Source organism: Pipistrellus hanaki (assembly GCF_964339955.1).
Source record: "Pipistrellus hanaki genome assembly, chromosome: 6".
NCBI classification, from domain to species: domain Eukaryota; kingdom Metazoa; phylum Chordata; class Mammalia; order Chiroptera; family Vespertilionidae; genus Pipistrellus; species Pipistrellus hanaki.
Window position 1 is genome coordinate 3,917,761 of NC_140508.1, and position 27,008 is coordinate 3,944,768.

At 57.6% G+C, this 27,008-nt stretch overlaps 1 protein-coding gene across 5 annotated transcripts in view; it reads left to right on the forward strand.

Annotated features, from left to right (window-relative positions):
- Positions 1–27,008, forward strand: part of PHACTR3 (phosphatase and actin regulator 3) — a 168,886-nt gene that overhangs the window by 112,604 nt on the left and 29,274 nt on the right. For 4 of the 5 annotated variants that reach the window (XM_084888983.1, XM_084888981.1, XM_084888982.1 and 1 more), the window contains 6 exons: positions 5,226–5,387; positions 7,247–7,321; positions 13,889–14,050; positions 18,604–18,816; positions 20,940–21,114; positions 21,734–21,981. In XM_084888983.1, coding sequence (XP_084745109.1) covers positions 5,226–5,387; positions 7,247–7,321; positions 13,889–14,050; positions 18,604–18,816; positions 20,940–21,114; positions 21,734–21,981 — 1,035 coding nt within the window. Of the gene's footprint in view, positions 1–4,153; positions 5,388–7,246; positions 7,322–13,888; positions 14,051–18,603; positions 18,817–20,939; positions 21,115–21,733; positions 21,982–27,008 lie in introns of those variants that run through there. The other variant, XM_084888979.1, reaches the window with a different exon arrangement.

Consider the following 27,008-nt stretch of genomic DNA (forward strand, 5'->3'; position numbering starts at 1 on the left):
ATCTGTGTGAAGATGTGGCTTGGGAGGTCCAGACCAACCCGTCCGGGCGGTGGGGTGGTTAGAACGCCTAGCACTTGCTTTGTAGACGCCATCAAGCTGTATCTTGCAGCTGGGACACGTGCCACTGGTCTTTTGGACCCTAAATGCCCTGACTTTACCACAGTTGCAACTATAATGACCTCTGCCCTCCCTGCTTGTCCTCCCTCATGCTGTGTCCCTGATGACAGTATCTGTTCCCCTGTGCTCTAACCAGGGCTTAGGACAAGGGCTTTGACCCTGTGACCTGGGAAAATGATTTCAATTCTCTTTGCCTCCATTTTTGCCTTTGCAATGTAGGCAATGAAAACAGTCACCTGTCCTCTAGGGTCTGGGTGGGAACAAGACAAGCTCATCCATGCTAGGGGCTCAGGGCACAGCTGGTCACACGCACAGGCCATGATGGTGGCAGCAAAACAAAACTTGGTCTTCCCGATCTTCCATGGGCATCTATGTCTCCCCTTGATCCCTCTCCCTATTCTGAGGAGGACCCATCTTTGGTGACATCTCTGGTTCCCTTCCTCCTTTCTCCACTGGTCCCCTGCCTTCACCTGCCTGTTCCCTCTCAACCAGCCTCCCTGCCTTCCGTCTTGTTCCCCTGCAATCTGCCCATCGCCCCAACATTCTATGAGGCCTTCCCACAATGCTGATCTCACAGCAGGTTCCCCAGTGATTCCTGCACACTCAGGGCTTCGGTCACAGCCACACACAGCTCCTCATGGCCAGGCCGTAGCCTCGCTCCATCCCCTCCATTCCAGCAGCCAGGAGCTCGGCCTAAGAGTTCTCAGATTCAAGTGCACAGACCCTGCCAGCAAGTTAGTACATGAAGGACAACATGTCCTCATTATTTTTCTCATGTATTGATATGTGTTTAATTAAAAAATGCTTTTCCTTCTTTGAGATTATATCCTTCCTATTAGTTATGGATGCTAGTTTTGTGTATGTTTGTTTGTGTGTGTGTATTGGTCATTAGTCAACACCATAGAAAGTTGGCATATCACTTTTGTGCATGAAAATGTTACTTAACCTCAGGCTAGGGACATCAGCTCTCACTTTCCTGCATTACCCCCCATTCTCCAGTCCCAATGTCCTGTCAGCTTTGATGGGTCCGCACCTTTTATTTAACACCTGCTCTACCTGCGAGGCCCAAGTCAAATGCCCCCTTCTCAGAGTTTTCAGAACTGCTTCTCAGAAGTGTTTGCTCCGAAGTTGCAATCCCCATCTGTTCTTCCTGCTGGTTCCAGGCACAGGTTCCCCTGTGGTCAGGGAGCCATCAGAGCAGGGGGTCCAGCCCCACTTCCCTCTGCTTCTGGGCGGAGACAGACTCAGGGAAGACACCGAGGCCATACACTGTTGTTCCTTATTCCAGCTTCTCATTTTCAGCTTCAGTAGTGCATGTCTGTTTCTTTCTTTTTTAAAAAAATATATTTTATTGATTTTTTTACAGAAAGGAGGAGAGAGGGATAGAGAGCTAGAAACGTCGATGAGAGAGAAACATCGACCAGCTGCCTCTTGCACACCCCTACTGGGGATGTGCCCGCAACCAATGTACATGCCCTTGACCGGAATCGAACCTGGGACCTTTCAGTCCGCAGACCGACGCTCTACCACTGAGCCAAACCGGTTTCGGCAACATGTCTGTTTCGAGGGATACCTCATTGTTCCCGTGTTCGTTGTCTTCCTGCTCCCTCGATTAGCAGGTGAGCTTCCAGCCTGGTGAGACAGAACCTCGTGTTGACTGGATTCAAAGAGCGCGGCCCTGGCGCACAGCGGGCCTCGGCTGGTGTTGATTAGTGAGTTGGTGAGTGAATAAATAAACATGCAGAAATCATGTTCCAACATTATCTAATGCAGATGGTGCCTGTCTCCTGAGAGGCCAGCCATGCAGCATGTGGCATTGGTGCTTGACCTCTCTCCTTTCACTGCTCTTCAAGGCCGGGTGTCCCAGGGATGTGGAAAGGGGAGTCAGGGTTGGCTCAGTGGTCAGGAGGCAAGAAAGCGGAAATGCCTGGCATGATGAAGGGTGGACTTTGGACTCAGATGGACAGGGCCAGGCCCTGGCTCCCGCACTAGCATCCCAGGTTCAGAGGCTGAGCAGGTGTGTTTACTGGAGCACTTCCTGGGTGCTGGGCTTCGGTGAAGATGCCAGGGACACAGCAATGTGCCTGTGCTCATGGAAAAATAGCAGTAAGCCCTGCACCCGGGATGATGCCAAGTGGCCAGGGCTGGGATGGAAGGGAATGTTATGAATAAGGGAGTAGACCCTGCACCAGGCTTGAAGATGAGCTGTAAGCTCAGTGAGCAAGGCTGGAGCATTGGTGTTTCTCGCTGCCTGTTCTAGAACGTGCAGGTTTATGGGATCCACCGATGAGGAGATGGGTGAGGTTGGGTACTGGGGACGAGCTCCAGCTGCCCTGAGCATGAGAGGGGACTGGGAGGGAGCGGCGCCTGTGCCTTCAGCTCGGTGCGCAATGTCAGCAGGCGCCTGCCTGCCCCATCCTTCACCTGGGCACCCAGGGCCTGCCTGCCCAGAGGCTGTGTGTTTACCTCCTCGTGCCCCTGTGGAAACACTTCCATTAATTAACAGCTAATGTTTCATAGGCAGCAGAGGTGCTGGGACTTAGCACCTGAGCTAATTAGAGGGCAGAGGCTTGCTAATGCACCTTCCCCGTGGATCCTCCCCGGTGGGAAGGGCAGGGCGTTCCCTGGCAACTCCAGAGACGCTCAGGGATTCAGAGGCCGCGCGGAGGGAAGGGGCAGCATGCCCAGCCTGCCCTTTCTGGGGGCACACATGTAGGGGTGCATGCACACCCACCCAGGTGTGGACATGCTCACCCACATACGTAAATGCCCTCCTGCAGGTGCACACTTTCCCACACCCCCATCTCCTACATACCTACCCACCCACCCACATTCACACCCACCTTCACATGTGCAGAGCCCACTCCATGCCCAGAAGGACCCAGGCCCACCTCCACTCACTGGGACCCCCATGCCCACAGCTGTTGACACACTCATGCCATCCTGCTCTTGGGTGTTTATACGGAATTCCTGCACTGAGCTGCACAGCGTGGCTCCTGAACTTTCTGTTCTTGGGTTGCAAGTCCCAGTGTTCAGGAGCTCTCACCTGCCTGGCCCTGGCCCGAGCCACCTGGGGAGGTGGGGAGCAGGCCCCTGGGCTCAGGGGTCTGTGCTCCCTGATGAGAGCAGGCCCCGAGGGGTCCCCCAGACTAAGCATGCTGCACGCCCAGCACAGGAACGAGTCAGGCTGTTGGAGCGGAAGGTCCCCAGGCCCCTCACAGCTGCATTCTTCCTCCAAGCACTTGACCTCACCCTTCCTGCATCTGGTGACCTGGCCCAGGGTCTCAGCAATGCAGGTAGCAAGTGGGGTGGGATTTGTGGTCCAACCTGTGGTCTAGCCTTCGTGCTGCTCCTTCTGCTTTGCCCACCAGGAAGCTCAGAGCTGCATCGGTGAAGTGCCAGGGACACAGGGATGGTGCCCGTGTGAGGGGCTGCTGCGGCCCTGTCCAAATCCCCTTTCTCTGGTTTTCCCTCATGTTCATTTTACCTTGTTAGGCGTGTGTTTCTCGTACCTGCCACCCTTCCTTGGTGGGCCAGGCGAGGAGGTATACAGAAAGGGTTGGTAATGCTTCATCATTCCCAGGTCATCTCTCGGGTCTTGTCTTCATCTTCATATGAGCCCCGGCTTGGGGAGACCTGGCCAGGCCTTCGCAGATTATGCCCACAGTGCCTGCCTCCAGACAGCTGGCGCTCCGGAGCAGGTGACACTGGCCGTTCTGCTCCATCTGGCGCCTGTGGGTGCAGGAAAGAGTATCAGGGAATAAACTGTCTCCAGGAAAGGACTGGCTGCATCCTACACACCTGCAAGAAGCTGGGGCAAGGATGGAGGAGGGATCCTGCCTGGCACCCTTGGGTCCCCCGGCTCAATCATTTCTCACCTGCATGTCCCAGGCTCCTACTGGGTGCAGGGCCTCGGGATTACAGCGGAAAACCAGGGGAGAATGCCATTGCTTTGGTGCCTTCCTGGTTGCTGAGCCTGGAGGGAGAGGTTCTGAAATAAGACGCCCAAGTTTGTCTAAATAAAATACCTCCCACCTGGCCAGGGCTGGTCTATGGGCCAGCTGTGGCCACAGCCCCTCACACATGACTCCTGCTCCATTGAGAGAGAGAGAGAGAGAGAGAGAGAGAGAGAGAGAGAGAGAGAGAGAGAGAGAGAGAGAAAGAGAGAGAGAGAGAGAGAGAGGGAGAGAAGACACACCCATTGGCCTGGCCCCCGTTGGCCTGGCACATCCTTACTAGTGTCCCATTATCGACTCCCACCTTGGGTGACATATTGTCTTAGTCATGTTTTGTTTTTCATTCTATTTTTTTTTTTAATACCCTTCTCATACGGCCTTTGGGGAGCCCACACCATTCTCTCTCCCAGACCCCCACCCCCACCCCCAACCCCACAGACTGTCCCTGAGACAGAGCAGGTGTCTGCTCACACCGTCCGCTTTATCTTCCCACGTGTGTGCATGGTCTCAGAAGAGGTACAATGACCCAGCCGCACCCTGTCCACGGGCTTGTGGCTGCCACCAGTCTCCTGTGTGGCAGCAACGCCGTGCGCTTCCTCGGCCCAGCCTCTGCTTCCTGCGGAGCGTGCCAGTGGCCTCGCTTTCTGATTGAGGAAGGGATCCGGCCGCTTCGCTCTGTCCACTCTGGTCTTAGTTATTCTCTGCTGCCCACGAGGAGCACGGCCAGGCCTGCCCAGGGCCGCGGCAGAGCTGGCAGCTGAGCCAGCGGGCGGGGTGGGCGCCAGCTCACAGTGGCTCCTTGGTGGCCGTGCGGGTCACTTCGGAATGGGGGCCAGGCCTGGACCTCACCTGGGATGGGGGAAGACAAACTCCCTGAGGTGGCCGGGCCCCCTGAGCAGCTGAAGGGCACAGAGCAGCGGCAGAGCGAGCAGCACAGGTGGAGGGCGCAATGCGAGCAGAGGTCCTGGGGTGGAGAGTTCTGTCTTCAGATCGCGGTGCTGCAGGTGGGGTCTGGGAGCTGTGGGGAGCTGCAGTGGAGGGGCTCACAGAGGGGAAATGAAACACGCGCTCTGGGGCCGGCTCTGCGGAATCGCAGTGGCTCCTCGGAGTCCCGGGGACGCGTGGTCCTGAGCCCTCGGTGTTGTCTTCCAGGTGAGATGGACCCCACGCCCCCCGTGCGCTCGGAATATCTGGTCTCAGGGACTCGCACGCCCCCCGCCCGGAGGAACAGCAGGCTGGCCACGCTGGGCAGGATCTTCAAACCCTGGAAATGGAGGAAAAAGAAAAATGAAAAGCTGAAGCAGACGACGTCCGGTGAGCCCTGGGAGCGAGGCGGTGTCCTTGTTGCTGAGCCTTTCGTGGCCTGCGTCTCCCCAGCCCCACGGGCAGGCTGCCTTGGCCTCTGAAGCCAGGAGCTGCCCAACTTGCCGGGTCGCCCCCTCCAGGGGGCCTTCCAGGCCCATCCACCTGCTGGGACAGGTCAGCACTATGACCCGCTTACCACCAGCCCCTAGGGGCACACACGTCACCTGGGACCTCGTGAAAAAGCCAGGGCCAGGCTGCACTGAGACCCTGGCTTGTCAAGCTCTCCTGGCTGACCCCTCCCCTGAGGAGCAAGCACCCACCTTCCTGCACAGGAACCCACTTTGACAAAGCTGGGCCTGGGGTCCCCAAGAGCCCCCTGGAGATTTGGAGGGCGGCCCTCGGCTCTGCACTCTTCCTGAAGAGGCTGGGGAGGGATAGACGGGTGGGGGTACTGCATCCCCATGCCCCCCCTCCCCTTAGAGGACCCGCAGGTCCCCCACCCACCTCCGGCTGTTCCTCCGCTCACCTGGGGAGCTGTGCCGCTGCCCCGCAGGCACACTGGGAACTGTGACCGTTAGACAACCGATAGGGGCGCATGTGGCCGCAGCGAACTGGCCATACAGCACACAGCAACAGCGCATTCCCAATACACAGACTCCGTGTTCCCAACGCACACGCTCCGAAGCAGTGTGGCCAGTGCTGTTGCTGGGCTCGTTAGGGAAGGACAGGCTCAGAGGGAGGACGCACCCGCGGGGCCAGGAGCTGAGAGTAGCCTAGCACCCTGCTCAGTCTGGCCCCTGGCCCCCGGCGTATCCAGGTTGAAGGGAAGGTCGGCCTTGAGAAGCAAACCCAGGGAGACAGCATCTCACCCACAGGCCCTTGTGGGTGCCTCTCAGCTCTGCTGGGAGCCATTCGTGAGCGGCTGTTCTTGTGCCATTGGCTCCGGCCTTGGGACTTGCCTTGGTGAGTGCTTGGCTCAGGCCGTGGCCACTGCGATTTTGGGGTTTCCGTTTCCTTCCGGGGCTCAGATGCTGCCGGAGACAAAGCCCGTGGGGGATCGCTCATAGTAGCAGTTGGTCCTCCTCTCACCTTTTTATGCTTTTTACATAATTATTATTATTAGTTTTGTTAGTCCTCACCCAAGCATATTTTCCCATTGATTTTTAGAGAGACTAGAAGGGGGAGGGAGGGAGAAAAGGAGAGACAGAGGCAGAAAGAGAAACATTGATGTGAGAGAAACATATCGATTGGCTGTATCCCACATGTGCCCCAAGCAGGACCTGGGATCGAACCTGCAGTCCCAGTATGTGCCCTTGATCAGAGTCGAACCTAGACCCTTTGGTGTTTGGGGATGAGGCTCTAACTATTGAACAACCGGACAGGGCTAGATATTAATGTTTATTTATTTATTTTCTTTATTGATTAAGGTATGACATATATGTCCTCATCTCCCCACTGTCCCCCCTACAAGATAGTTTTTTAACCACCCACCAAGTTGATTGACTAATTCTCCTTGTCCAGAACCAGAGCTAGACACCGTTATTCAGCGAGCCTGAGTGAGCGGAGAGGTCCAGGAGTGTTTAACGATAACAGGAAAGTGCCCAGGACATTGGGCAGAGAGAAGCGGTGCTAGCCGGTTAATTAAGGAGCATTTGGTGGAGGGCAGAGTGGGCAGTGGGGGCCAGCCGAGAGAAGGGTGTCATCCAGGCTTGCTGCTCAGGTATGACACATGGCAGCTTGGTCAGTGAGAAAGCTTGGGGTTCCCAAATAAGGGGTCCAGGGGACCAGGCCCCCTTACCCCACCTCCTGGGCCTCCCCGTGTCTTCCAGAGCCCCGCCCTGACTCACCTGGTGTTTGTGTGTATGCAGCTCTCGAGAAGAAGGCCGGCCGGCAGGGTCGGGAGGAGCTCATCAAGAAGGGGCTGCTCGAGATGGTGGAGCAGGGTAAGTGGGGTGCAGGGCGGGTGGGGGAAGATAAATGGGGAGCAGGTTGGGTGGGGGCAGGGTAAGTGGGGGGCAAGGTAAGTGGGGAGCAGGGTGAGTGGGGAGTGGGTAAGTGGGGAGCAGGGTGGGTGGGGGAGGGTAAGTGGGGAGCAAGGTGGGTGGGGACAGGGCAGGTGGGGTGCAGGGTAACTGGGGCAGGGTAAGTGAGTCAGGGTAAGTGGGCAGCACTGAGCCCAGGAGCACAGAAGGCATCTCTCCTGGGCCCGGAGGCCCGTCGGGTGGAGTGGAAATTGGAGAAGCCTGGAGTCCTCCTGTGGCTGCTGGACCCCGTGGGCTGCGTGGCTGCAGGAATTGCCGGAGTCCCGCCCACAGGCTCAGCCCCAGCCTCTGAGAGCTGAGGGCATTGGAGGCCCCTCCCTGGCACAGTTCAGAGCAGTCTCCTTCCCCAGGAGGCGGGAGGCTTCCCGCAGAGCAGTGCGTGGGGTTTGGCTGTGGCTACTCCCTGAAGTGGCAGCAGTGGCTTTGTTACTGCACATTCACATTTAATCCTTGACTCAGGAGAGTTATTTTTACTGCCACCTACCCTGCCGCTGCATTTCTGAGCCACCCTGATGGCGCCGTGCTGCGCTGGGCGGCGGGCCTGTATCGCTTTGGTCCTCACGGCACCAGGGCCGGTGCGTCCTCCCCGGCGTGCAGGTAAGCAATAGGGCGTCTGAGGCGGCTGCCAGGGTCACCCCGCAGGGCCCCGACGCCGTTAGCCCCGCTCCGAGGTCTTCGTCGTGGTCGAGTCTGTGGCCACCTGTGTCTGCACCTTTAAGAAACGTTGGTCATTATGGACAGCGCCGTTCCTCCGTGAGATTCCTGAGCTCCTAGTCTTCCTCTCTCTGTGGCACCAAAAGGCACCGGACCGGGGCCCCTGGTCTCTGGTCCTCTGACACCCCGGGCTCAGTGCGGGGGTTCACCAACCTCATTCTCAGAAGCTGGGCGGGCTCTCGGTCCTGACGGAAGGATCCTGGCCTCCGTGGGGGGTTCCTATCAAAACCCCTCTCCCCACTCGTCGTCATTTCTTTAGATTCAGAGACAGAAGTGTTCTGAGGATGTGTGTAGGGCAAACCCACGTGGGCACATACGTGGCGCCAGGACTCAGACTTGGCACGTGAAGGAGAGCTGTGCTGACAGGCCTGCAGGCCCGGCCCTGTGAGCGAGGACTCAGGACTGGTTTTGTCTGGATGGGACACGACGAGGCCCTTTGAACGTGTTGCCAACAAACCTTCCTTTGGGTCTTGGAGAAGTGAAAGTAAAAACAGAGTTATGGCCTATTTATCTGTTATAAGACGTGACCGCTGCTAATGAAGACTCATGTGGATTGACTCCTGGAAGGACAGAAGGAGGGGATGAGAAGGAAGAAGGTCTAGAAGGCAGCTTGCCGCTCCTAAGCACCGAGTCTGGTGACCATTTTGTTTGACGGTTGAACAGAGACCCAGCGGGGCGGACTGTGGCGGCAGCCAGAGTGTCGGGGTGACCGCCAGGCGGTGTTGCCGCAGAGGAGGGGCTCCTGGCCTCCACCCCCCTCCAGCTCCATCGGCCGGCAGACCTTTCCCACAGAGGATCCGACAGCGGAGTGTAGGCTCTGGGGCCATGGGCCCGAGGGCAACTACTGACGGCCTAGAAAGGCAAAAGACAGTAGTATGTCTCAGCGAGGGCGTAGCAGCTGGCACACCCTTGTTTGTGGGTTTGGAAATTTGAGTTTTGTGTAACTCATGAACTACTCTATTTCTTTCTTTTTGTTTGCTTTGCATCCTCACCTGAGTGAGAAACATTGGTGTGAGAGAGCCGCACCAATTGGTTGCCTCCCACACATGCCCCCTGCCCCGGACCAGGGTCAGGGATCAAACCTGCAACCCAGGTCCATGCCCTTGCCTGGGAATCGAACCCACGACTCTTTGGTTCACAGGCCGATGCTGTAACCACTGAGGAAACCAGCCAGGGCTGCTATGTTTCTTGTTACTTTTTCAGCTATGTGAAGGCGAGGAGTCCCCTCTTCACTGGGGCATGGAGCAGGTGTGGGCTGTGCTCGGCATCTGGTTCGATTCCCAGTCAACGGCACCCATATGTGGTAATACACGCTGAGCACGGACACATGGTGCATGCACACATATGGCACACACATGCACACATGGTGTACGTGCACACACTGTGCAAACACATGGTGCACACATTGTGCACACACCAGTGCACATGGACATACAGTACACACACACAACACACATGTGGTACACACACATTGCACGCACATGGGTGCACTCACAGACACACACATGTGCCTCCCCGCACATGCACATGCTACCACCCATGTACCCCACACACATGCCCCCATGCACACATGCCCCCACACGGTGCACATGTAAGTCAACCTGGAGTTTGCCCACACAGCCATCACCAGCGCAGCAGTGGGAGCTGACCCTGGAGCCTTGTCCAGGACACGGTTTGCCTTCCCCACTCACAGGGTTGGGGTGGGTTTAGTGCTATTGTTCGCTCTGTGTGCAGACCCTCTGACCCTCTGCTCTGGCTCCGGGGCAGCAGTAACCTTCTGAACCAGGCGGGAGACCTGTGCGGCTGTGCAACAGATGAGCTGGGACTCGGTCTGTGTGGGGGGGAGGAGGTGACCCTTTTTCTGTCTTCACTGCTGTGGCTGCTCTTCTCTGACACATGCTGTGAGGGCCGGCCAGCCTGCCAGCCCCTCCCCGGGCCCTGCCCAAATGCTGGCAGTGAGGGCAGGGGCCCGCAGGTGTCTCCACGCCAGACACTGCGTGTTCCGGGTAACTGTCCTCCATCTTCCTGCTCATGTCGACGAGGCATTTTCTTAAATGACAGGGAGCTTCATACTCCATCATGGGCTGTGAGAGCGAGCTGCCACCGTGCTGTGCTCAGCGGTCCTTTCCTCAGGGACTTGGGCAGGGACAGCGAGTCTGTCTGGAATGCCAGGGCCAGTGTGAGCATGTGTGTGCTCAAGTGTGGGTGCTTGCCTGCACACATGTGTGCCCATGTGCCCGTGTGTGTGTTTATGTGCACGTGTGTGTAGACGTGTTCATGGCATGTTTCCTCTGGCTACTCTAGATGACACAGGTTTGGCCTCGTGCTCCCCTGTGGCCTCAGAGGGAAAGGGCGGCAGTGGAAACCGGCCGGAGAGGGCCGCCCACAGCTCCCCTACCCCAGCCAGTGTTTCCTAGCAACCGCCCTGCCACCAGGGCTATTTTGGGAACTGGAAGTTTTCATCGAACAAGATTCCGAGCTGCAGCTCAGAGCCTGCTGGAAGCGGGGCAGCTGGGCCTGCATGCTGGTGGGCAGCTCAGCAGAGCCCTAGGAGGCTGAGACCGGGACGCCCTCCAACCATTGTTCTGACTGGCTTGCCACTGATGCTGATGAGGAGGGAGAGGGGTCATTGTGACAATAGCACAATGTTGAGGCAGCAAATGGCCACGCCTTCTAAACCTCGTGTCCATGTCTGGGAGCGGTGGTGGCAGCCTCACAGGGAGCACGAGGCCCGGGTGCTGCTGCCATTCTCTTCCTGCACCGCCGACCGAGGGAGCGAGCTGGGGCAGAGGCGGTCACGACAGTGTGTCAGGCACGACAAGGCCAGGCCTGAGAGGGGCCAAGAAATGGGTTTGAGCGGTGACAGCAAACTTTGTCCATGAGGCCAGGGACCTGCTGGCACTTTTCTGGGTCTCTCCCTAGGTCAGAGGTCGGTTGGCAGACTCATTGTGGACCCAACCCATGGCCTGTTTTTATAAGGCCCTGAGTGGAGAATGATTTTTACACTTAAAGGATTTTTGTAAAAATCAAGGAAGAAAACGCAGCATGGCCAAAACCTGTTTGGCTCAGTGGATAGAGCGTCGGCCTGTGGACTAAAAGGTCCCAGGTTCAATTCCAGTCAAGGGCACATCCCCAGTAGGGGGTGTGCTTATCCCCCAGTAGGGGGATAAGCAGCTGATCGATGCTTATCTCTCATTGATGTTTCTAACTCTCTCTCTCTCTCTCTTCCTCTCTATAAAAACTAAATAAAATATATGTTTTTAAAAAGAAAAGGCAGCATGGACCGTATGGCATATGGCCCACAGTCTAAATGATGGGCCATCTGGCCGAAACCGGTTTGGCTCAGTGGATAGAGCGTTGGCCTGTGGACCGAAAGGTCACAGGTTCGATTCCGGTCAAGGGCATGTACATTGGTTGCAGGCACATCCCCGGTGGGGTTGTGCAGGAGGCAGCTGGTCAATGTATTTCTCTCATCGATGTTTCTAGCTCTCTATCCCTCTCCCTTCCTTTCTGTGAAAAATCAATAAAATATATTTTAAATAAATAAATGATGGGCCATCTGTCCCTTTCTGGGGAAAGCTGGCTGGCCCTTGGCTTGGTCCCCCATCAGGCGGCATGGCTGTGCAATGTGAGCTTTCCAGTCCAAATCTGCAGGCTCCCCCTCCCCCAGGAGACAGGTGTGCTGCAGAGGGGACGAGGTGAGCTGTGTCCAGCCCAATCCTTCGTGCGCTGCACACATGGGACTGGCCAGTGCCCTGGGCACGGGGCGGGTGCTGTAAGAGAGCCTGTTGTTATCACGTGGACACATGGGCCCCAGCCTGGTGATCAGACCATCACCACCTCCTCCCCATCAAAATTCCCTCAGTGGCCTGCGGTTGGAGGATCATCCTGTGCAACAAGAGGTCGTGGGTTCCATTCCCCACCACGGACAAACCCGGGTTTTGGGTTTGATCCCCAGTCAGGACGTGTACGGGAGGCAACCGGTTGATGTGTCTCTCTCACATCAATATTTTTCTCCCCCACCCCTCCACTCTCTAAAATTAACAAAAACATTTCCTCAAATGAGGATTTAAAAAACACACAAACCCCCATCAACAGCAATAATGGTGATTGCTAGCATATTGGGTGTTTGTTCCAGGCATGTTGCAAGTGTTAATGCACTTAATTCTCACACCTTTGCCGTGAAGCAGGTGGTCAGACTCCTCTCATTTTATGGCTGAGGAGCCCCAGGCCAGGCACACTGTGGGTACAGACAGTTCCGCCGTGAGGGCTGGGGGTGTGCGGGCAGGGTGACCGCACGTTTTACCCGGCTGTGGCATGCTGGGAGTGAAAGCACACCCTGTTGGTGGAGACAAAGACAGCAGGCAAAGGGGGCCCCTGACTCCACAATCCACTCTACCCCCACCTCCCACGCTGTGCGGGAGGCTGCCCGCAGCAAGCGCTCAAGTTCCGGTCCCTGCCCTCACCCTGCTGCCTCCAGGCTGCGTGAACCTGCACAGGTGACGCTGCCACTCTGCACTGCGATGGCCCGATGACACGGCGATGGGGACGAGGGGGTCCACAGGGACTGCGGTGGGTCTCAGAATGGGCACGTTTTCAGCTGCTGAGTCTCCAGCCTGCAGTCTCCCAACCTTGTGGCTGTGGGACCAGGACCAGTCACTATGCTCCTGAGCGCCGGACCCTCATCAGTAAGATGAGACCCTGAATGATCAGGGGTCAGACCCTCAAAGGCTCCACAGCTGAGCCCCAAACAAGGGGAGCCCAGGTCCTCCTCTCCTCCCTGCTAGGTGCCTGATGTCATCCTTCTTGGATCCCTGCTCTGTGATGCCCCTGGTTCTCGGCAGTCCCCCCATTTCTGGGCTCATGAACCCCGAAGTGTGAGTTAAAGGGGTGAGGGTCACGCTTACTGCTCTCTGCCTTCCTGGGGCTGCCTGTGGTGAATCTGTTCCTGTAGCCACAATGTCATCTAACAAACAACCCAGCACCTGGGGGCATTTGTTGTCACCTGTCGGGGTTGGCCTTGGCTGGCAGGATGGAGGCAGCTCAGCCCCGCCCCCAGCCGTGCATCCGTCTTCCCTCCCCCGCCCATCCCACGCTAGCCCGGTGTGTCCTCCAGGCGGGGCCCAGGACCAGGAGCAGCAAGCAGGAGTGAGCATCGCTTTTGAGGTTGCTGTTGCATCAAATCTGGTGGTGTCCCACTGACCAAAGCAAGCTCCAGGCAGAGGCCAGGGTTAGGGGGAGGCAGCCAAAGCTGCAGATACGGGTGGGGCCACTATCCAGTCTGCACAGGTCGGAGTGAGAGGGCACGGGCAGGTGTGCGAGGCTGGGGTGTCGCGATGCTCGGAGCTGCCTTAGGAAGACAGGGTGTGCGCAGGGACTCCGGGACCCAGGCAGGCATATGCCCAGCAAGGCTTTGGCATGGAAGCTGTCGAGCTCTGGCCAGAGTTTCTAAGTGGTTAGAGCATCAACACCAAATGGTCACAGGTTCGATTCCTGGTCAAGGGTACGTACCTCAGTAATGGGTTCCCTCCCTGCCCCCATTCCAGGCATGCGCGGGAGGCTACCAGTTGATGTGTCTCTCTCACATCAATGTTTCTCCCTCCCTCCCTCCTATTCTCTGAAAAAAAGCAATGGAAGAAAAACAAAAAACCAAAAAAACAATAACCTCAGGTGAGGTGAGGTGAGGATTAACCAAAACACACAGAGCATGTAGGGAGGGAGGACAGGCAGGCTGACAGCTGTGTTTTCTTGCAGACACTGAAAGCAGAGCGGGCAGCCGAGCCACCCAGAGTGAGCAGTCCACTCCCAAGCAGCAGTTCCCAGAAGACGCCCAGCCAGGAGCCCCCTCTGCCACTGGGACAGGCCAGGCCTCCCTGGAGGAGCCACTGTCCTCGGACAGTCTCTCCGAGGATGCAGGTACCGGCTGGAGACCGTGTGGGGTTGAGGTCTCCCAGGAGGGCCACTGGCCTGGGTGGCAGCTGGGGTTTCCGGCCTGGGCCTGGGCTCCATCACAACCGTGGCCCTGCTCGAGCTCCGCCCGCTGTGCCATGCGGTTGGGTTTAAGTGTTTGCTGGAACGTTTCAAACTGTGTCCTCCCAGTCGGGCACAGCCGGTGAATGGAAGTGCCCACAATGCTCGCGGGTGCACCCCGTCCCCGGCCTCTGGACATCCTTGCTTCTTCACGGGAACTTCAGGAAAGTCTCTCCAAGGCCAGTGTCCACTGGGAGCAACCTCGTTGAGCCCAAGCCCACAGGGCAGAACGGGGTGGAGGGGCCCCAGCGTCCTCCACAGAGCCCGCCTCTGTCAGCGAGGACTCCAGTGCCCGCCGTGGGGAAGCCAGCATGCCGGCTCCACAGAGGGGAGGTGCTTCTCGCCACTTCTCCGCCAGGCGTGCTTGTTGCTCTGCTCCACGCTTCACTGGCTCCCTGTGTTACAGGCAACAAACGTGGGGCTTGTGTCAGATGGAAGGACTCACTCAGTGTGTCAGGCAATGTGCTGATTATTAGAGATGGTGGTGGTGGCAATAATGGCGGTGGTGGTGATGATGGTGATGGTGATGGCGGTGGTGGTGGTCATGGTGATGGTGATGGTCGTGGTGGTGATGGTCGTGGTGGTGGTGGTGGTGGTGGTGGTGGTGATGGTGCTGGCGGCGGTGGTGGTGGTGGTGTTGATGGTGGTGGAGGTGGTGGTGGTGGTGGTCATGGTGATGATCGTGGTGGTGGTGGTGGTGGTGGTGGTGATGGTGGTGGTGGTGGTGTTGATGGTGGTGGAGGTGGTGGTGGTGGTGGTCATGGTGATGATAGTGGTGGTGGTGTTGATGGTGCTAGAGGTGGTGGCGGTGGTGGTGGTCATGGTGATGGTGATGGTCGTGGTGGTGGTGGTGGTGGTGGTGGTGATGGTGCTGGCGGTGGTGGTGGTGGTGGTGTTGATGGTGGTGGAGGTGGTGGTGGTGGTGGTGATGGTGATGGTCGTGGTGGTGGTGGTGGTCGTAGTGTTGATGGTGGTGGAGGTGGTCATGGTGGTGGTCATGGTGATGATAGTGGTGGTGGTGTTGATGGTGCTAGAGGTGGTGGTGGTGGTGATGGCAGTGGTGGCGGTGATGGTGGTAGTGGTGGTATGATGGTGATGGTGGTGGTGGTGGCAGTGCTTGTGATGGCGGTAGTGGTGATCATTATTTTAATTGAATGGACTGGGTGGTTGGCAGCTGAGAAAGGAGAGACAAAGGGAATGATGGAGAGGAAGGAAAGCATGAACCCAGGAAAGACACGTGTGGGTGCTTTGAGGTGATGGCGCCCTGCTCTCTGACCACTTGGCAGTGTTTGTGGAGGTGTCTCCCAGGAGACTTCGCTGTGGAGCAGGGAGCCTGTTCCTTAGTAAAGCTGCATCCGGGAACATGGCAGGCACAGTGAGGGCTGCAACGTCAACTGTGTCCCCACAGTTGTGGATGCTGGAAGTCCAGGCCACGAGGACAGGCTCACCAGGGCTCCTGTGGATGGTGGGGGTCTTTCACTTCACAGCCGGGTGAGCATCTGTCCTCGGCTGCCTCCTCCTGCCCACTGGGGCTCTCCCTGTCCTCTCCCATGGCCCCACCCACAGCGTCCCCTCAGCATCTGTAGGCACCCGCCAAGAGGGGCTGGCTGTGCCTCTCCAGTTTCACCCTGACCTGGGGAAACATGAGTTTGGGTCTGAAGAGCTGTGGCTGGTGAGACACCCAGGCCCCTCCTGCAGAGGCCCCTTGGGCACTGGGCACCTGCCTTCCCCAGGCATCAGCCTTCAGTCAGGGTGGAGGTTGGTGGATTCCCATGGCCTCACTCAGCATTGCCCTCGGCCACTGAGCCTGCCACTCTGCAAGGCGGCTGCCGTCCTGCCGCTGGCGCCCGGAGCTCCTCCGGGCAGGTCCTTTCTGCTTGTTCGGCTCAGGAATGTGCCGGCTCCCGTCAAGGCCCATCTAACCTCAGGTGCTCTTGCTCTCCTGATGGTTTGGGGATGGGTTTCAGAGCAGACTTGGTTTGTTGAGCACAAACTTGTTATTAAGAATCTTTCTGTGGGCGGGGCATGCTATTGAGTCTGGGGTCATCCTCCCAGGGTGATGGGAGAAGGGGAGCTTCTGGCTTCACTTCTAGATCTGAACCCTGCACTGGGGTTTGGAGCGTTCAGTGGGTGTGTAGCTCCCTCTGTGGTCAGGGCAGGACAGGGCCAGCCCTGAGTGAGGGATCTCCAAATCAGAGAATGCGAGGAGCTGTCTTCTAAGGCTTTCCCCCGCCCCCCATACTTGAGATTTGAAGGGGTGTTAATATTTCCGTTTCGATAAGATTCCAAACTACAATGGTAGCTACACACTCCTATAGAAAATGCTGAGGAAGATGCATGCTGAGAGAGGAGGAGAGGCGGCCCCTCAGACAGGTCAGGCACTCCGGGGTCTGCGCGGTGAGCAGAGACTAGGTTAGTGGAGAGGCTTTGGGGGAGGACTAGGCTTTGCTGGTGTGTGGAGCCCTCTGAGCAGAAGGGGGAGCCGCATTCCACTCTGGCTCTTGGGGCGGGCACCTCTGTGGAGCAGTTAGGAATCAGCCCTCTGATGCAGAGCCCAGGCTGCCTCTGGCCATGGAGGGGAGGGGGGTTCCTTTCGGGTTGTGCTCTGTGGCCAAAGGAAGGGCCAGCGCCACTATGGCAAGGTCTCCATTCCCATGAGCTTCACAAGAGAAAGGGCCTGGCCAGAGAGGCTTGCCACTTCCGACGTGGACATTGAAATAGTAGAAATGCTGATGAGTAATGGGACCCCTGGAGCATACAGTGCACGCTGCATGATTCTGTGGACGTTCCCTGAGGCCAGGGATCCTGCCCGGTCCTTTCAGCACCGCGGACAGCGCCCTGCCCCGCCTGCCTGCCTGCCTGAGGAGGTCCGATGCATGGGAAGATGTATGGGCCCGCTCTGATTTTAGGATCTACTCTGAAAGGTTGTTCCCAGATGTTAGTATCCTCAGGTGGTTGTAAAAACGAAGCAGCCAGGGCCTTGCACAGGCCTGGGTACCTGGGGTCCAAGGTGGGGACAGGAGGCTGCCTCTCACATTAGAGAGGGAGGAAGGAGAGAGGAAAGGAGGGAGCGAGGAAAGGAGGGAGGGAGGGAGGGGTGTAGGGTCAGTATATTTGTGTGTGAGACAGGATTGCCCCTGTCAGATGGCCTCAGTTTCCCCTGTAAATATGGAGGTGAGGCTGCATGGCAGGAGGGAGGTGGGAAACGGGAGCAGGAAAAGGCCTGGAAAGGTGTGAAGCAGAGTGACTGAGGGGGAGGCTGTGCTGAGTGCGGGTTGGGGGGCAGGTCCCGAGGCGGCTGGGGCTGGGCCTTCTGTGGCACCTCTGCAGGGGTGGGGTCATGGGGGCTCCATCCAGAGGTGGGGCTTTTCTGGCTGTAAATGGAAGGAAGTCAGGCAGAGGGCCTGGGTGTGGGAGAGATCCTTGCTGTGGTGGGTGGTGGAGACTGAGCTGGATGGAGAGAGTGGAAGGGGAGGGTTGATGGGTTGGGAGAAAGCATGGGAGCATGAAGTTGGGGGGCCTTCCTGGGGGAGCTGGACATGCAGGTGGAAGAGAGGATGAGTGGGGTCTGGGCAGGCTGACCTTCCCCATCACTCACCTGGCTGGTGTGCCGGGGCAGAGCTGCTAAAAACCAGACCTAGAAGCCAGTAGCTGCTAAATGTGAGCGTCTGTGATGTGAAGGCACACGTCATCTCTTTCATCATTATTATTTATTTTATTAACTATTTATTTTTAACTGTATTTTTTACTGATTTCAGAGAGGAAGGGAGCGGGAAAGAGCAATTAAACATCAATGATGAGAGAATCACTGATCGGCTGCCTCTTGCACATCCCTTCCTAGGGATTGAGCCCACAACCCTGGGCATGTGCCCTTTACTGGAATCGAACCCGTGACCCTTCATTCTGCAGGCCAATACTCTATCTATTGAGCAAAACCAGCTAGGGCATGGCATCTCTTGTTTAAATGTCACAGCTGTCTTGTGAGGGACCCCTGTTGTTAGTTCGATGCCATGGAAGTTCGATGTGCGGGTAAATGAGGCACAGAGAGGTTTAGTGACTGACCCAAAGGCACAGGGGAAGTGCAGGGACTAGCTGGAGCCCAGGTGTGTCTGATCCCAAAACCTGTGATTGTGGACGACGCCCCCCCCCCCCCCCCCCAGCCCTTCCCCGCTTTCCGCAGGCCAGGCAGGAGCTTTGGCACCACCCAGTGAGTGAAAAGGGAACTGAACCACTCGCTCATGAAGTGATTTCCTCCTCCTCTCTGCTTCTGACGGCTCTAGTGATAGTGGAACTTACAGGAGGTCAAGTGTGTATGTGAAGTGGCCCCTGTGGATTCTGCTCCATGCTGCACGCAGTCCAACCCCCGCCCCCCTCCCGCTGCCCTCGCTCACCTCCACCGCTCCATTGTTTGTGAACTCTCTGTTTTGTCTTTGAATCAGCCAAGACGCCCTCAGCACCCAGAGGTGAAGAAGCAGACGCCACCAGCAGCCTTCCGCCCACCACGGATGAGTCCTCTCAAGCCTTAGCTGGGTCCGACTCCCTGGACAGTCCTCCCAGAACCCTGGAGAGATCCGTGGGCCAGCTCCCCAGTCCCCTGCTGCCGCCCACCCCACTGCCCAAGGCAGGCTCCAAAGCCACAAAAAATGCCGCAGGTGGGTCCTAACACATTGTCCATCCACCCATCCATCTCCCTCCCTCCCTCCCTCCCTCCTTCCCTCCCTCCTTTTCTTATTCCCTTCCTTCCTTCCTTCCTTCCTTCCATCCTAATGGGGCTCCCTCTGGGGGCTGATTGGGCATTGGTCTCTGGGCAGGTCCAGGAGCAGAGCTGGGGCAGGAGGGCTGTTCTTACGTAGTAAGGATCTCTGGTGGTCAGAAGCAGACCATTCAGGACCGCTCTAGCAAGCAGGGCAGACCCTTTGCAGTGGTCTGAGGTCTTCTGAGTGCATGAGACACAGCTAGCCCCCAAACGAGATCTTTTTGTCCAACTGTCTGTCCTATGTTTCTCTCTCTTCCTCTGTCTCCCCTCCCCTTACTTTCTCTCCCCTCCTCTCCTCTTCTCTCCCCTTCCCTTCCTCTCTCTCAGTCTCTCACTGTCTCTGTTCATCTGTTTCACTGATTATCTCTCCCTTCTGGAAGGCAGGTTAGGGTGGTGGTCAGAGAGGGCAGCATGGCCAAGCAGAGGCCCCAAGGCCTCTGTCTGCAGCTTTGGCCATGTCAGCTGAGCAATTCCAGGTAGCTGAGACATCTCCACTCCAGGCTTGTGCTCTCTTGTGCCATAATTGCTGGAAGCAGGGGCGGCACTGGCCTCGGGAAGAGCAAGTGCTTCCTAGGAAGGGGTTGCTTTAGGAGCGAGTCCTGGCAGGTGGCCTTGCAGACAGAGGTGGCAGGTGACAGCTCTCAGCCCCTGACTTCCACCTGTAATACGACTGCTTACCTCACGTGGGTGCACCAGCCCGGGCACCAAGGACCCCGAGGGCACACGGCCCGTCACAGTCCTGGAGTGGAGGAAACTGAGGCTCCAGCAGCTTGTCCAGGGCCCCCAGCTAATGGAGGCTTGAGCTGTTTGGGGCTCATACCCTCCACTTGCCCCCCCCTCACCCCCTGCTTTCCCTGCTAGAATGTTCTTTCCTCTCCCTTCACCAGGTCAGTGCATCCTTGTCCTTTCTTCCAGGAGCCTGTCCTGGCCACAGCCCCCAGGTGGGCGCACGGTGCCCTCGGCATTCACCCTGTCAGTTCACCTGGTACAGAGGAGCATCCAGGGCATAAATCGGACTGTCACTCAGTCACCCAGGCACCCATGGATATGGGGACTGGGACAAGAATGGAAGGGACAGGAGGGTGGCCACAGGGCTCGGGCCGGGCTCTCTGGCAGCTGAGGACATTTGGGAGTGTCTTCTTTTCTCCAAGGTCCTTTTTCCTTTTCTTTGGGGAAATGTTGGCTTCATTCTGTGAACACTAGGTAGCAGCAGTGAGGAGAGAGACCCCTCACCTGGGCTTACCTGGCCCGGGATAGATAGCACACAAGCGTCCCATGGAGCTCTCTGGCCTGAGACACAGCAGCCCCGCCCAGGGCATCCTCACCTCCCCAGATCCCACTTCAGACTTGCTGTACTGGGCTTATATGATGTTTGATTTTTTTTAAATGTGTTTCCAACATTTAAAACATATTAAAGTCTATTGAAGTATTAGATGTTAGTATGTATAAATGCAGGAGTTTTCACCTATATTCCAAATTTCTGGCTTTTTTTTTTTAAGTTCATATTTGGCAGCCCTGAGTCACAACAGCCCCCTTAAGATGGACCCACCTCCTGTTAGCCACAGTCCCCAACCCCCTTTGTATGAGTTGTCCCCTCGATGGTCTGCATTTCACTGGCCTGGACCCTGGAGACACATGACCTACCCCTCAGGCAAGCTTTCCCTTGCCGCCCTGCGGTGACAGTCCGCTCCTCTATGGGGTCCTGTGGCCTCAACTACACCTGGGTCACCTGCCAGGGACCAGTCTCAGCCCCGGCCCCTCCCCACCCCCACCTCCTGAAGGAGCACGACCTGGAGTTGGCTCCTGGGCCTCAGTTTCCTCGCCTGCGAGAGAGGTGGTGACAGGGCCGGGGGCAGGTGCAGCTCGCCGGCAGCATTGCTCTGTGCGGCTCTAGTGGACCGTGGGGCACAGGCCCCGGGAGCCCAGCTCACCCGGCAGGGACCTGCGTCCTCTCTGCTCCTCGGCTTGTGTCGCCTCCCTGCCCACGAACTTAGGTTCTCCTGGCCTCTCACTCCCCAGGCCAGGCTGCGCTCCTCCAAGACGCCGGCTGGAAGAATGCTGACCCTCCCCCCCGAGGACAGCTTCCCACGCCCACAGGGTCCCCGCATCCCACCACCATCCACCGGCCGCTGCCCCCCAGCCGCGTGATCGAGGAGCTGCACCGGGCACTGGCCACCAAGCACCGCCAGGACAGGTAGGCCCCGCCTTGGCCGAGGGAGCTGTGTGCCAAATCCCCTACTGGCCAGCTGGTGGGTGCACCTGGGAGGTATCTGGGCTGGGTCACTGCTCTGTGCCACCAGCTTGAAGTTCTCAATCATATTCTTTGGCAACGAGCCGGCATTGGCATTTGGCACCCAGTTCTGCGGCTGGTTTGCAGCTGGTCTGGGTCACGCTCTGTGAGGGGTCCCGGGTGGCTCCCGAGGCTCACCCGGCCCTGATCTCCCGTGGTTTGTCGCATGTGAAGGAGAAGCAAGTTGTTGGCGGGCAAAGTGGGCGATGGGCCCTCCAGGGCTGGGCGGGAACGCCAGACACGCACCCTTCCCGGCTCTTGGGAGCCTTGGCCTGAGCACCGCAGTGGGCGGTGAGGCAGGTTTTGTTACATGCATGTCTGTGCTGCTAAAAGCCCCACGTTCTCAGCGCCACTGCCGCGAACTCAGTGCGATATGTGCACGCCTCTGAGCTTCCCGTGCTGTGTGTTCGGGACAGAAGCCGGGGCGTCGCTCTGGCACTCAGGCCATTGCAGCACCCGCCAGCGTGGCGGCTTTCCCAGGGGAAGAGGCCAGCGTCTGAGCTGACCTGCCTTTCTGACTCAGTTTCCAAGGGAGGGACAGCAGAGGGTCCCCGAAGAAGCGGGTGGACGTCCGCCTGTCGCGAGCATCCAGCATGGAGCGGGCCACGGAGCGGGAGGAGGCCTGGAGCACGGCAGGTGCCTCGGAGGGCAGGTGGGCAGCCACCAAGGCGTCGGAGGAGAACAAGGAGAACCTGCTGGTGAGCGCGGAGCTCCCGGACGACCTGCTCATGTACCAGGACGAGGAGGTGCTGAACGACTCCATCATCTCCGGTGAGCGGGCTCCCGCCGTCCAGCCCCCACGAGGCCCTGTCACCGAGCACTGAGCCTGAGTGTGAGGTGGCGCTCCCGCCACAGCCAGGAGGACAGGGGGGTCTGCACCTGTGAGGGTGAGGGGGACCTCCAAAGATGAGCAAGCGGGGTACAGACGGACTCTGGCGCCATGACGTGAGTGAGCTGGGCTTGTTTTGATAGTGGTGTGCTCACATGTGTGAGGAAAGACCGCTGCGCCTCAGCAGGCGGCGTTGGCTGGGCACGCCACGGGTGCACGGCCGGTGCTCAGGGCCCGGGCTGGGGAAGGGAGCAAAGTGCTAAGGGAGAGTAAGATGAGGCCTACGGGGAGGAGGAGAGGGAGAGGGATTGGTTCCAGTGGATGAAATGATGTCCGTGTGACAGCCCGTGCCTGGAGGTCCAGCTCTATCAATCTGCACAGTGTTCAAGGTCAAGGTCACGGTGACTGCTCTGTCCTACCCTGGGGACTGTGGGCTCTGGGAGACAGCGCTGTAGACACCCCCTTGATTGGGGGGGGGGGGGGGGCGTGCCCTGGCCTGTGCAGGCCGGCTGAGCGGCACTGTTGCTGCAGGAGGATCCGGGTGGCCTGGCTGCAGGCCCTCCAGGTGGGTGGTGGCTGCTGAGTGGCGCGTCATCATTCTTCCTGGAAGCTCCTCCTGGGCGGTCACAGCCGTGGATAGAGGAGGGGTTCTCGGCTCAGGGGGACCAGCCTGTGGCCCTGGCAGGTCCGGTCTCCTCGCGTCCTCGTGACCAGCTCACCCTGGGCTCCGGGGTGGCACTGCGCATGTCCCTCAGGGCTCCAGCACAGCGGCAGTTTTACACGAGCTTTGGTCATCTCACTAGGTGCCCGTCTCTCTGCTGATTTATCAGTTCCTGATTGTTTCCATCCCCTGACATGTGCGTCTGACAGTTGTCTGCCAAGGGCAGCGCCTGCGTGCTCCCCCGGTCCTCACAGGGCCTGGGTCCGAGTTGGAGTCGGCAAGCAGCTGCTGGCCGGTGCTCTGCGTGCTGCCTGAGACCGGGCATTCCTCCAGCCCGTGGCCCCGGCACCAGGTGTCTCTCCATTGACTGGCGGACCAGGTGTCTGCAGGTCTGAGTTCGGGGCCTTTGCCTCCAAACCTTGACTGTGCCTACCCCTGAGAACGGAGACATGGGGCCTGCAAAGTAGTGCTGTTGTGTCCAGAGACCCCTCCGCCCAGCCGTCATGAGAAGATGAGCCGTTCCTCCAGAGCTCGTCCAAGTCTCCCGGGCTTGTCTCTTACCACCTGGTATTTTAAGTGAACACGGGTTCGTGGTCTGACAGGATGCAGGGCGGGTCGGCTGGTTCCAGAAGCTCTGCCATGGCTGCCGTGCCCCGCTCACGGCTGCTGACCGTGCCAGCCGACTCCCAGCAGAGTCTCCGCCAACAGGGGCCCTCTGTGGGCAGCCGGGTCCGGGGCTCAAGGTCAAAGCTCACGCTCAGCCCTAAGAACAGCGTGTGGAGGGCGGGGCCCGCTGTGGTCAGGCCTGCTGAGAGTCCTGCCATCTCACCGAGCTCCCCGTGCTGGACCCGCGGAACCTGGGTCCCAGCCTTGCAGTCAAGCCAGCATGCAGGTTAGCTCTGACCGTGTTCTCATGTGTCACAGCTCCCTCAGCTCCCTCTCCATTAGCAACCTCGGAGGCCAGACGCTCGGAGGGAACTTCAGTGCTGGTTACAGAGAAGACTGTAAAGGAACGGCCACTGTGGGGGGCAGTAGGAGAGCCCCATAAACCCTCCGCGCTGCCTGTGGGTACCAGCAAAGACCCGTGGCTATTTGCTTCTCTGGGGTCCAAACCCACTCTCTTGCTGCCTCGGTGTTTGTGGGGCTCGGTGGTGCCAAGGCCGAGGGGCGCCAGGCAGCACATCCGTCTGCTGTTCATCATGGGAACCATGCTGTCCGTTACCTCCTTCCTTACCCACCGAGCTGCTGCTGCCAGCCCTGCAGACATCGTCTCGTCCGCTGGAATCCTCTAATTGTCAGCAGCAGATGCCTCACAGTTTCTAGGGCTGGGGAGGCCCCATCCCAGCAGCTGGCCCTGTGAACCCACGGCATGCTGCCTGACCAGGTTGTAGTGAGACGTTCCTGTTTCAAGCCGAGTGTGACCATTGGTTTCCATGCAGGACACATACAGTGTCTTGGTCAGCGCGGAGAGGCGCGTCACAGTGTGTGTGCCCGGTGCAGTCACCCCGGCCTGCAGTGTACACACACACTCTGCAGCACATTTTACACATGTACATGCACATGCATGCAAAGGGCACCTTTTGCATGTGCAGCCAGCACCAGGAAAAAACAGCGCAGGGTGGGCATTCTCAAAGATGATGTTTAAAAGGTTTTGTTTTATGAAGCAGTTTTAGGTTCACAGCAAAATAAGTGGAGGGTACGGAGACTTCCCGTATACTTTCCCTATGGCCTTTCCAGACCCGCAGAGCCCCCCATTGTCAGCACCCCCACCGATGAGCCCACATTGGCGTGTCACCGTCGCCCGAACTGTGGTTTACATGAGGTTCGCTCTCAGCGCTGTACAGCCTGTGGGTCTGACAGATGTATCATGACGTGTCATCCATCATTGTAGCATCGTGTGGAGCCTTTTCACTGCCCTCAAAGCCTGCACTCTGCCAAGCCAGCCCTCCCCACAGCCGCTGGCACCCACTGATCTTGTGTCTCCACAGCTTTGCCTTTCTGGAATGTCACAGAGGTGGCATCAGGCCACCTTTTTCAGATTGGCTGCTTCACTCCGTAGTGTGCATTTAAGATTCTCGCATGCCTGTGCGTGGCCTGATAGCTTATTCCTTGTTAGCGCTGAGCAGCAGCCCGCTGTCTGGACGGACCATGGTTGATGTACCCTTCCCTAGCGGAAGGCTGTCTTGGCTGCTCCCAATCGCTGCCAGTTAGGAACAAAGCTGCTACAACATGGTGTGCAGGTCTTCTGTGGACATCGGTTTTCAACTCCTTCGGGTAAATACAATGGAGCATGATTACAGGATTGCATGGGGAGAGTATGTGTGTTCCATTTTGTAAGAAACCTTCAAACGGTCTTCCAAATGAGTGGATCATTTTGCGTTGCCACCACCGGGAGCCCCGCTGCTCCCTGTCCTGCCAGTGCTTGGCGGGGTGAGCTCTGGGTTTTGGCCGCTCTGATAGATGTGCAGTGGAATCTCCTTGCGCTTCCCCAAGTGGGACGTGGAGAAGCTTTTCATTGGTTATTTGCCATATGTGTGTCTCCTTTGGTGAAGGGTCTGGGAAGGTTTGGGCCCATTTTTCTATTGGACTGTTTGCTTATGGTTGAATTTTAAGAGTTTGTATATATTTTGGATAACACTATTTTCTTTAAAATGTGTTTTTATTGATTTTTAGAGAGGAAGGGAGAAGGAGAAGGGAGAAAGAGAAACATCGATGAGAGAAACATTGATAGGCTGCCTCCTACTGGGGATCAAGCCCACAATCTGGTCATGTGCCCTAATTGGGAATTGAACCAGTGACCTCTTGGTGCATGGGCCAATGCCCAACCACTGAGCCACACTGGCATAGCTAGTTATAGTCTTTTATCAGGTATTTCTTTTGCAAATATTTTCTCCCAGACTATGGTTTGTCTTCTAATTCTCTTGACACTGTCTATTGCAGAGGAGAAGCTTTTGGTGTTAATGAGGTCCAGCTTGCCAGTTCTTCCTTTCAGGGCTGGCGCCTTTGACAGCATTACATACAGAGTCTCCTCCGTATTCATCACCTCGGTGTTTTCCTTTGTTGAATTAGGAGTTTTGTAGTTTTGATTTCACATTTAGGTCTGTGATCCACTTCTGTGTCTAGGTTTATATTTTAAGCTGATCTGCTTCTGGTGGCTGCCCTCCCATGGAAACCACTTAAAAACTGGGTGGAGTGTAGGAGACACTGTTTGGGGTGTCAAACAGCAGGTCATGTGGACTGTCCTCCACGAGAGGAAGCCCCACGTGGGCTGTTCTGAGGCCTGGGGTGTTTTGTGGGGGCCACAAGCAGAGTCTGGTTCCACCTCGATGGCAGTGTGGGCTGTGTGACAGCTGGGGTTGTGGGACAGGGGCCTGGCCGAGAGGGTGTGTGCATGGGTGTTGGCTCAGCTGGGCTGTGCCTGTGTAGTCCACGGACTTGGCACCCGTGGGCGTGGCAGCTGACTGGTGATCCCAGCCCAGACAGTGAAGACAGCCCCATGAGCACACAGTCAGTCTCTCTTTTTTCCTTCCCTGGACCCTGCGGGAGGAGGTCTCTGAGACTTTCAAAAGGCTCTCAAGTTCAAAGCTTTTCATAGCAGCACTAAAACTGTTTGCCTTTCCCACTCGCCTGCCTCATGGGCACAGAGGGAGTTTCCTGAGAGCCGGATGCGGACACAGCTGTCCCTACCAAGCCCGCAGTGACTGAGAGGTCCAGACAGTCCCTGGAAACCTCGGGAAGCCCAAGCCTCAGGAGTGACAGGCACAGAGTGAGGATCATGTTCAAACCATGGAAGGCCCAACCTGGTAGCATGTCCAGGTCTTTAAGGACAAGATGAATGAACAGATGGAGGATCTTAGCAGAGAAACAGAAACTATCCGAGAGAACCCAATGCAACTTCTAGAATAAAAAGTATCATCTCTGAAAGGAGGCTTTCACAGCAGCTGAAGATGGCCCCACCGTGGCCTGCCTGTGTGAAGACAGGAGTCGCATGCAGGGACTCCTCTGGCCAGGGTGGGGCGCCAACCCCGCCGGCCTCCTCTCTCTCCTGGCACCTGTCCTTCCTCCCTCTCGACGTCAAAGGCTGGCCCATGAGCCCACGCGGCCTCGCCCACCAGGTTCCAGTGTTGCCATTTCGGCCGGAAACAGCGGCCTCAGCAATGGGAGGCGTGCCGGCATCCTTGCAGCTACGACTTGTGCGTCTCCGTGATTATCCTCAGGGTGCACTCCAAAGTGGGACTAATTGAGAGAAAGACAGCGAGTTCCTTTCTAACGCCAGAGCCCCTCAGCCTCGTGTTCCCATTTGTACGT